General features: G+C 35.1%; 1 protein-coding gene across 2 annotated transcripts in view; it reads left to right on the top strand.

The window, feature by feature from the left end:
* LOC149777654 (uncharacterized) overlaps positions 1–9,736 on the top strand; it is a 29,539-nt gene extending 19,803 nt beyond the window's left edge. For both annotated transcript variants that reach the window (XM_089938714.1, XM_089938715.1), the window contains 5 exons: positions 350–827; positions 3,278–3,390; positions 5,178–5,255; positions 7,142–7,360; positions 9,657–9,736. In XM_089938714.1, the coding sequence (XP_089794840.1) occupies positions 350–827; positions 3,278–3,390; positions 5,178–5,255; positions 7,142–7,360; positions 9,657–9,716 (948 nt within the window). In that variant the 3' untranslated portion in view covers positions 9,717–9,736. The remainder of the gene's footprint in view (positions 1–349; positions 828–3,277; positions 3,391–5,177; positions 5,256–7,141; positions 7,361–9,656) is intronic.
* Positions 9,737–11,053: the final 1,317 nt, after the last annotated feature.

Below are 11,053 nucleotides of genomic sequence, written 5' to 3'. Positions count from 1 at the left end.
ATGTGTCTTTTGCATAGACGTGTCCAATGAGACAGGTTTCATGGTACTTAAGTATTGTGGGGCCCCGAGTGGCCGAGAGGTCTAAAGCGCTGTCCGTCACGGATCACTGCCATCTCACCTCTGTCTGCGTAGGTTCAAGTCCAAGGCTCGGCAAATGTGGATATGTGAGAAAGCTTGCCGGTAGCTTCTTGTGGGTCGGTGGTTCTTTCCGGGGTTTTCCCGGTTCTTCCTCCACCATTAATACTGGCCACCATGTATAGCCTATCTTGTGCTGAAAAATGGCGTTAAACCCTATAACAACAACAACAACAACCTAAGTATTGTACAAATATATTTTGTCATGTTTCAGAGGAATATGGACCAGAGCCCTGAAGATATGATTTCACTCCATGAAAATAATAGTGGGCATACACTCCACAGTCATGAAACTTCCCAGGGAAATTTGCAAGGTGTAATGCAACAAAGAGGTGCTGGTGCCAATGTTCCCCAAGGGAATCCTCAAGATGTAATGCAGCAAAGAGGTGTTGTAGCTGGTGCCAATGTTGCTGACTCTAGAATACCATTTGATTCAGACTTTCAAAGTGTGAGACAAAGTAGTGGAAGGGCCACAATTAGGGACAGACCTGTGCCCCACAGGTTTGAACCAGTTCCAGTAGAGAGAGTTGAAAGGATCCCTGGACAGTCTGCACAAATTGACCCCAATGTCATAATCCCATTGACCCAGACTTATCAAGAGGAAAGGAGGCGACGTGAAGAACAGAGGAGGCAGTTGGAGGCAAGACACTGGGAACATCAACACCGTTATCAATGGCAAAACTGGAGAACAGGTATTCAGAAGGAGAAGAGTTCAGTAAAACCTCTCAGCACAAAAAATTCTCAGTACAGTAAAACCTCTCAGCACAAAAAAATCTCAGTACAGTAAAACCTCTCAGCACAAAAAAGTCTCACTACAGTAAAACCTCTCAGCACAAAAAATCTCAGTACAGTAAAACCTATTAATAACCTTGGTACAGTAAAGCCACTAAGCACTGAAAACCACAGTACAGTAAAACGTACCAAAAAGCATGATACAATAAAACCACTCAGCACTGAGAATCTAAGTATAGTAAAACCTACAGAAAAGCATGGTACAGTAAAGCCACTAAGCACTGAATACCTCAGTACAGTAAAACCTACCAAAAAGCTTGGTACAGTAAAGACACTAAGCACTGAGAATCTAAGTACAGTAAAACCTGCCATCCCCAAAAACTTATGTATCTGTACCAAAAGCTTAATTATTGAAACCTGTCATCCTAAGTAAAAAGTAATGTATTTTGTTCAGTGATATTAATATGACTGTGGTTCATCAATACAGATTTAAATACCTCTTATTTGCTTAACTGATAAAATATTTGTATAAAACTGTGTTGCAAAAGAACCATGGGAAAATGCCAATTGCCAGGTGACAGAATAATGAGGAAAATAAGCAAAATTGAGATTGATAATAATGCATAACCACAATCAATGCTAATAAAATAATCATTTTAAGAAGATGTGGTGTCAGAGCCTTGAGCAGGAGACACTGTAAGGCTGCTTGCTGTATATGTGCTAAAATATTCTAAATAATATACAGATTCACTTCTCCTGTCAAAAAATGTGTTATATATGTCACAGCATGTGTGTAGTATTCATGTTTTGTTAAATGGATATATTGTGCTTGTTATATTTTAGATCTGACTATGCATAATGTTGGACATGTCAGTCATCACTGGTATCATTGTGTCAGCTACGCTACCGTAACCTGTCTTATTAGTCTTCTGTTTCATGCTCTTCTCTTCATACTGTATCATTTGTAGTACTCTGTGATAGTTTGTTACAAACCACTTTCTGATATTTTATTTAGCCATAAATTAAGTCTGCCTTCCTTGCTTCATTAATACCATGTGATTGACACTCCTGATCCTGATCAATTGTAATTGATAGGAAGCAGATTGAACAGTTATGGTTATCATTGATTTAAATTGAATCTTGTGAATGCAAAATGCTTTCAGTGATGCAAGAACAGAAAAAGCAAGTGTCTGTATGAAGTGAAAGAAGATGTTAATCTTAATTAGATGAATTTGCTCTAATGGAACATGGCAGTGATTTATAAAACTTCTTTAACTTATTTTGAATATGCTGGAATAATAGGCTGTACAGATGTATGGCAGGCAATCGTCGCCAGCTACAGGCATCTTTTGAAACCCCTGTAATTAGACTGTGACATGTACCATAGCCATGCCTTCTGCATCAAGGTCAAGGTCATTGCAAATGAAAATGTAATTTTCTGACATTTTTCTTTGTCTGGATTTTAGAACCGTTTAAGATATTTTAATGAAACTTTGCCCAAATATATATGATGGCAAGATGGTGTGTCACATACCATAGCCAGGCCCTCTGCCTCAAGGTCAAGGTCATGGTAAGTGAAAGTTTTTTCTATGACTTGTCTACTTGTACAGTGAGAACTTTTGAGCCACTACAGGTTTTATAATGAAACTTTAAGTAGTTATAGGTCAAATGAAGATGACATGTTGCAACCCTTGCCTCAGTATGAAGGTCACAGCAAAGGAAAATTTGACTTGACTTGTATCCTTGTTCCAAGTATAACTATTTAACCACTGATGATTTTATAATTAAACCTTAACCAATCATGTATCAAGACTAGAAAGTGTGACAGATCAATAGTCAAAAAACACCTGCCTCAAGGTCATGATCATGGGTAGGAAAGATATACACCAGTGACGTCTTCTATGTACAGATATAACTTTTAAAACATTTAAGATATTTTAATGAAATTATGGCCTGGTATATATCTTGACTTGACAGTTTCTTGCATATTTAATCATACTCCCTGCCCTCAAGGTCAAGGTCACAATAAGGATTAATGTTAAGTGTTTGTCCTGTTGCCATATCCTTGCTGTCACCTTTTAACTTCTACAGATATTTTGATGAAACTTAAATGAGGTCCACACAATGCAGATACTATAGTCAGATACAATAGTCAATAGTCAATGCAGATACAATAGTCAAGTCAAAAATGAAGTTCTTAAAGTCAGAAGGTAAAGGTCACAAGATGGTCATATCACTTGCTGTTTGGTGTACTGTTCTTTATGGAATGTGTTTCGTCGTTAACTTTAGTGCATATAATTGCAAATTTAAGTTGTTTTTTTATACATAAAACTTGTAAAAATGTTCTTGTCATTAAAATTGTATTGTTTGCAGTAAACAGAGATAACAATGTTAATGTCATACCTTTCAGGTCTTGACCTACTTCCTAATGAAGATTATCCTTCCCTTGATGTCCACCCCTCATATTATGATCCTGATGAAGTTTTTGAAATTGAGAATGGAGAACAGTATGTCAGTATTACTGTAAGTTGTCAGTATTATTAGTCATTGGGGAGAAGAATATGTCAGTATTACTGTAAGTTGTCAGTATTGTTAACCATTGGGGAGAACAATATGTCAGTATTACTGTAAGTTGTCGGTATTGTTAGCCATTTTGGGGAGAACAGTATGTCAGTATTACTGTAAGTTGTCAGTATTGTTAACCATTGGGGAGAACAGTATGTCAGTATTACTGTAAGTTGTCAGTATTGTTAGCCATTTGGGAGAAGAGTATGTCAGTATTACTGTAAGTTGTCAGTATTGTTAGCCATTGGGGAGAACAGTATGTCAGTATTACTTTAAGTTGTCAGTATTATTAGCCATTGGGGAGAACAGTATGTCAGTATTACTGTAAGTTGTCAGTATTGTTAGCCGTTTGGGAGAACAGTATGTCAGTATTACTGTAAGTTGTCAGTATTATTAGCCATTTGGGAGAACAGTATGTCAGTATTACTGTAAGTTGTCAGTATTGTTAGCCATTGGGGAGAACAGTATGTCAGTATTAAGTTGTCAGTGTTGTTTGCCATTGGGGAGAACAGTATGTCAGTATTACTGTAATTTGTCAGTATTGTTAGCCATTTGGGAGAACAGTATGTCAGTATTACTGTAAGTTGTCAGTATTATTAGCCTTTGGGGAGAAGAGTATGTCAGTATTACTGTAAGTTGTCAGTATTGTTAGCCATTTGGGAGAAGAGTATGTCATTATTACTGTAAGTTGTCAGTATTGTTAGCCATTTTGGGGGCTTCATAAATCTGTATCGTTTCATGCTTTGTGATGTCTGAGTAAAATTAGTTGACCAATCTAGTTGTGACTGAAATCAGGACTCAGATAAATAAATCATAGTATTTTTTTAGCTATACCTCTTTACTTGTTTATAAGTTGAGTTCAGTTGCAAACAGCATTAACTCATATCTGCAGTCACATAAAGCACCAACAGATCAGGATCTACATTCTATTGATTACTCCTAACAAACTGTATAGACCCAGATTGACAGCACATTGATATGGGTCTCTGCATTTTTCAGTTGGACTAAACTTATTAGTAAAAATCTATATGGAAGGGGAGAACATTGCTTTTCCTTTATGTATCATGAGTAGGAAAGGATTATGGAAAGAAAAAAAGGTCCTTATCTCCTACAGAAAAGTGTATTAGATACATATAAGTAATTAGAAACCATGATTTGTCTGTCTTTACATGAATAATAATTATATGCATATCTATCTTTATGCTTATTTATCTATATTTCTTTGTACAACCTGTCAAAAAATGCTTACTTTATCTGCATGTTTGTACATGTAACTGCCTGCCTGCATTGATGTTGATGTCTTTTCCAGGACTACATTTTAAAGGCTTTGCAAATTTCTTATTTCTAGCTACTCAGAATTTTTGCAAGGCTTGATTTTTGTTGAAAATTTTGTTTTGTTTTAAGTTCAAGTACCGTACATGAAAGGAAAAAACTAGGTTCTATCTTGCTTGTAATTCAAGTCCAACTGCAAACAGCACAGACCCAGATCTGCCATCGCTTGATATGCCAGCAGATCTGGGTTTATTAGGAGTAGAATGGACAACATAAACCCTGATCTGCGCTGGCAAATCAGGGTCTTTGGTATTTGCATCCAGAGTTGACTTAAAGCCAAGTATAGCTGGTACCATGTATATTCTGTGGAAATAGAAACTGGATGAAGGTTTTGCCACTTTTTTCGGTCTTAAAATATTCTTGGCATAAAATAAATATACTTGAAAAAATTAATTTTGTTCTGTTGCTTTTAGCAAGATCCATTTATATTGAGAAGGTTCCTAAGGACACGAAGACCTACCTTTGAAATGCCTGACCGAGACAGCTATAATGTAAGTCATAATTTTTTTAAATCTCAATTGTAATGGCCCCCTTTACGAGACATAAAATCAGTTGTCCAGCTTGTCTATTTGTCTTTCAGTCACTCTCCCTGTCTGTCCATCCAGATTAACCTTAAACCAGCCTAATTTGTTAACTGACCAAGCCATAAGGCCAGGTTAACTTACGATATAGGACAGTATCCATTGTAAACATTTGTCATCCATCAACAGTTGCTATTTTAAGGTGAAAATCCACTTGGTCAGTTTTAGTCAAACATGGTAGGAATGTTTCATAGCACGTAATCTATCAAAATTACACCCAGGCTTTTCCCTCTAGTAATAGTGTGGAATCCATAGCAACTATGTGGTAAACCTATTTTCAACCTCTTTTTGAATAACTGAGCCAGTTTTGATCATTAAATTTGTCCAGCATGGATCAGTTAGCAGTGATGTGGTTTCTGTATCAACCAAGTGGAAAACTATTTAGACTGTGCTTGTTTTAGTCACACTTGTTAGGAATATTCAGTAGGACATGCGCTGCCAGAATTTGGTTAGGAAGGCTCCCCTAGTAAAGGACTGGCTTCCATAGCAACCATATGGAAAACATATTTTCACCTTCTCCAGAATGACTGAACTATTTTGATGATTTTGATAGGAATATCCCTTAGCATGTGTGTATGGGGTGGCTTCCCTAGCAACATTGTAGCTTTCATAGCAACCAGATGGAAAATATACAAATGATACTTATCTGCTGTCATATATGGTTGTTGTTACTAATATATATATATATATATATATATATATTTTAAAACTATCATAGAGGAACCTTATATTCAAAACAGCCTGACCATATTAGACAACAAAATTTGATAGGTTGAGCCCTGACATGAACATGTTCCACAGTCCTATAACAGATGACACCGATTTCAATGAAACATTATCCCAGGGTGCAAGCAGTTTTAACCATTACATTTGTCTTTTAGACCAATGTGTACTAGTTGAGCAATATCAGTCGCACTTGGGACTCTTGTAAAAGATTCTATTCTCCAATTAGAGATGTGGTTTCTGGGTTCATGTTAAAAAGAAATAGCATCTTAAATTATAGATGCCAAAGCTTTGTGTTGGATAGGGTCTTTAATACATTTGTAATTGTTAGTGACCTTGTGTTTTAAATGGTCATTCTTGAGCTTCCGAACATGACTTGACAACTGGTGGAAGGATATTGTTTACATTAGGAGTGTTTTGGCTTAATAGACTTAAATGTGGGATTTATGAATCTAGGCTTTGTATGTTACCAAAACAGTGTTGTTGTGATTCCAAAACTGGAAACTTGGTGTGATGTGATACCAAAACTGTGGAAGGTTTTGGAATAATGCAGTGGTATATTACGAGACCTACATGTAAATAGATGAACACTCAAAGATTTGGTGACAGGAATTTAGTATTCAAGTGATCTATTGAAACAGACAAAGAGACATGCAGTAATGACAATATAAAGTCTTTCCTAGAAAAAAGTTTTAAAAACTTTGAAATTTCTCTCTCAAGTAGATCCACTTATAATATATATTTAATGTGTGTTTAATCATGGCTTTGTTAATTTTAGCTTTAAGTAGAATTTATACATGATCAAATAAGTATGACTCCAATTTATATGTAAATTGACAATTATCTGCAACTGTGTATTGTATCTGCAATTACATACTTGCTTATAATTTTGTAAGTTGAGTCCAAACTACACAGAGTCTGACATAATCATTGTCTATCTTGTTTTGTTCAACTGATTACTTCATAACAAACTGCACAGACCCAGTACATTTTGCAACAGCTGATATTGCTCTGTGCAGTATGCAGCTGGACTGAACATATAAGCAAGTATATATGGTCTGTGTTGTTTTCAGGAGTTATGGAACTTGGTAGAAATGTTGGGAGAGGTACGACAGCAAGGATTGGATCAGACACACATTGAAATGTTACCTGTACACACATTCAATGAAGCAAACTCCGGAGAAAGTAAAGAGTGTAATATATGCCTCAGTGCATACAATGATGGAGATGAAATACGGACTCTAACTTGTCTGCATATGTTCCATACGACGTGTATTGATGAATGGCTAAATGTAAGTAAGAAATTTGAGAAATATTTTGTATAAGATACTTGTGATAGTGAGTAATAATGATAATGGTAATGATACGAATGAAAAACTCTAAATAGGTTAAGATAGTTTGGATTTGTTTCAACTGCAAAATGACCAATCATTTTATTTTATGTGCACAATGTTTGTAAAGTCATGGATAGTAACCAGCTGTGCTGAAAGAGTTTGCCTCCATAGAATACATTCTTCATTTTGATCTGGTTTGTGAAAGCCTTAAATGGGAAGTGTCAAACTTTACAATGAAATTTTGAATTGGCATTTGTACTTGATGAAGTTTTTGAGCATTCACAATTTTGACTGCATCTGTAGAAGAGCTATCAGCTAAAATTGACTACATTATGCTGCCATTGATGCAGGGGTGAGTTTTGAAGTATACTCCTCTTGCAGAAATGCCAGACATCCAGTTAGGCACTTGTGATATCTATCTTTGCATATGATAAATCAAGTGAGACCCTTTTTTAAATGTTAATCAGTTTTGAATCAGATTTAAATCTGTAAGCTAACAAGTCCAAATATACTATGTAATTACTGAGATTGAGAGAAGGAAATTATTGACAGGTGTAAAATAACTTAGGAATGCATGTTCTATGAACTGAAGTTTATCTATCCCCAGATTATGGCTTTATTAACTGCATAGGTCTGAAAGCTTCACTGGGGTATGGTTTATGAATAAACTCTTTACATTTAACTTTACAAAATTTAGATTTGCTCTGTGCAGGGTTACCATTGGACCAGATAATTACTGAAATTAAAGGGGGAAATGAAGTCATTAGGGGTTTCTGTTTTAAGTGTATTAGAACAAGGCACCCAAAAAGCAGTCATTGATTTTATCATGTGGCTAATAAAGTAAGAATTCTTAGTCAGTGAATAAACAATGAGCATGGGGCTGTCTGATGACAGTGTCAAGGGGAAGTATGATTACAGTGTCAGGGGGAAGTATGATCCATCTTATAAAGACTGGGGCACTGTGATTACATTGTCAAGGGGAAGTATGATCCATGTTATAAAGACTGGGGCACTGTGATTACAGTGTCAAGTAGAAGTATGATCCATGTTATAAAGACTGGGGCACTGTGATTACAGTGTCAAGGGGAAGTATGATCCATGTTATAAAGACTGGGTGAAGTGCTTCAAGAGAGGTGAAATGAAAGCGGTGTAATACACATGTGAGAGTTATTGATGTCTCAGGCATGGGAAAAATTGTTTTATGTATTATGGACTTTATAAAACTAATCAGAGATCACCATTTGTATCATTTAACATAGGAACTGTCATAACAGATGGTGATGTTGTGAAATTGGAAATAGTATGGACTTGAATAACAGATTACAATTCTTATCAATCTTCAGAAATACTAATTAACTTTTTCAGGCCATGTTTCCAGACAGTTTGATAACAAAACAGTTTCCATGTGGCAAGAATGTAGACTGTTTGGCTTAGATTCTGGAAAGATTTGCATTAGTTTTGGAATGATGAATCCTAAAAAGTATAAACCAGATATTTTATGTGTTTCTTGATAAGTACTGCTGAGAGTAAAAGAAGCCCCCAAATTTACAACAAAGGGGTAGAAAGTCTGTTGTGATTAAGAATCAAACTCTGTTCATTAGTTTCACTTAGGTGCACCTCACTAAACCAACAGATGCAAACCTGCATTCTGATTAGTATGTAACCTCATTACATTTATCTTGTCTATATTTGAAGACATTTTGGAAAACATCTGGGAGGTAAGACTAATAATTGAGTTGAGAGGGGGGTGGGGGCTCTTTGAACTTTTTATATGCCAGCCATAAGGGAACAACCATCTAATTTTGGGGGTGGTAGGAGCCTGGCATTTATTTTTACACAGACAGAACAAACATACTCCTGATCAACTAGTAGAAAATACCTGTTCATCAAAATAGTTGCAGAAAAAAATTATAATATGGCTGGAAAGGATTTCTCATTCCCTCAGCTTTCCCCCACTCCCCTAATTAAGTGTCAGTCACTAAGGAAGGAGTGTATTGTGATGTTGTCCATCCATCTGTATGTTGCCAGTTTCATTTCTGCATGATAACTCAAGCTGTTCATGATCTACACTTGCCAAACATTTTTGGATGGCTTGAACAAGGGGTAATGATAATGTGGCAGTTAGGGTTATCTGAACCCTAACCCATTGCATTTGTTCATTTATCTTTGTAACCGTAACCTTAACCCATTCATGGCAGTTTTGTTTCATGCTGGAAAATATGATGTTCAGTCTAAGACATTTTCTTTATTTCAGAGGAATGCAGCTTGTCCAGTATGCAGAAGAAGAATTGAAATTGAAGACTCCTCACAATAAATCATTAAATTTAAATTTTATTTGCTTCATGTTTTGTTTTCTCTTGTATGTAATTAGTGACCTAAAAAATGTAAGATGTAGAACGACAACATGGGTGCAGTGAAATGGTCAGCCAATGCTGCATGTGCAAGACGACACAAATTCAGTACCAGGAACTTAAGTGAGCATGTGAGTTCCTTACTGACCAAGAAGTGTCCTTCAAGATGGTGACCATTATGCTAGAGTATCAACTGAATTTGTTTGCAATCACAGCATATTTTTTTTCTGGCACAAATTTTAACCAGGCTACATTTGCAAATACACAAATAGCATTGGTACTCTTGATAATTTTGAATGATAAGTATTTTACTGATTATTTTATACATATACCAGGAATGTTTATTTCAAGTCTTCCTGAACGAGACAGTACAATCAAAATACCGCATATGCTCACTTATAAGTCAAGTCCAACTTCAAACTCTTTATAGAAGGATTATATTGATTTTTGAAAAGAATAATTTAGTTCCCAAGTATCTTAGTGTTTTTAAATTTGATAAAAATATTGGTACAAGGCATACACAATTGAGTATAAACCGTGAGCTATGTATACCAAATGTTTGACATCTTTTCCTTTTGCTGATATATGTTTATCGAATAGTTTGCAGCATGATATTAAATAAACGCATCATGCTTCAGCTTTTAAAAATCTATACTTCTGTTGATATTTTAATGAGCAATTCTGATTTTTTGACTACGTAATGGAAGCTGTGATATATCTTTGTACTAAAAGTAAGCTACTCTAGTGTAATTTGTATTTTGTTATTTTTTAATTGTATGCAATAGATGTTAACCTCATAGACTTTTACTAATTACACCTTATTTTTGTATATTTTTTTTAAATTGCAGTACCATAATACAAATAGCCTGTTAGCTAATTGTGTCACCCTAGATAAATAATGAATAATAATAATAATATTATTATTATTATCTAAAGTTTGAAAAATTCTACACTTTCTTTTACATTTGTCTGTCTTTGTTTTATAATATATATATATATATATATATATATATATATATATATATATATATATATATATATATATATATATATATATATATTGCATCAAACAATTCAGATCTTCTGCCTATCACCCTGAGAGCCAAGGGGCATTAGAAAGATTCCATCAGACTTTTAAAAACAATGATTTAATAAAGATTGAGATGAAGGCATTCATTTACTATTGTTTGCTGTTATGGAATCAGTTCAGGAATCTTTAGACTTCAGTCCCTTTGAACTGGTTTTTGGACACACTGTGCATGGACCATTGAAGTTGTTGAAAGAGAAACTTTTTTCTAAT

Source organism: Sinohyriopsis cumingii, chromosome 17 (genome assembly GCF_028554795.1).
Source record: "Sinohyriopsis cumingii isolate HCF-2022 chromosome 17, ASM2855479v2, whole genome shotgun sequence".
Classification (NCBI taxonomy): domain Eukaryota; kingdom Metazoa; phylum Mollusca; class Bivalvia; order Unionida; family Unionidae; genus Sinohyriopsis; species Sinohyriopsis cumingii.
This window is presented reverse-complemented; position numbering and strand designations above follow the sequence as displayed.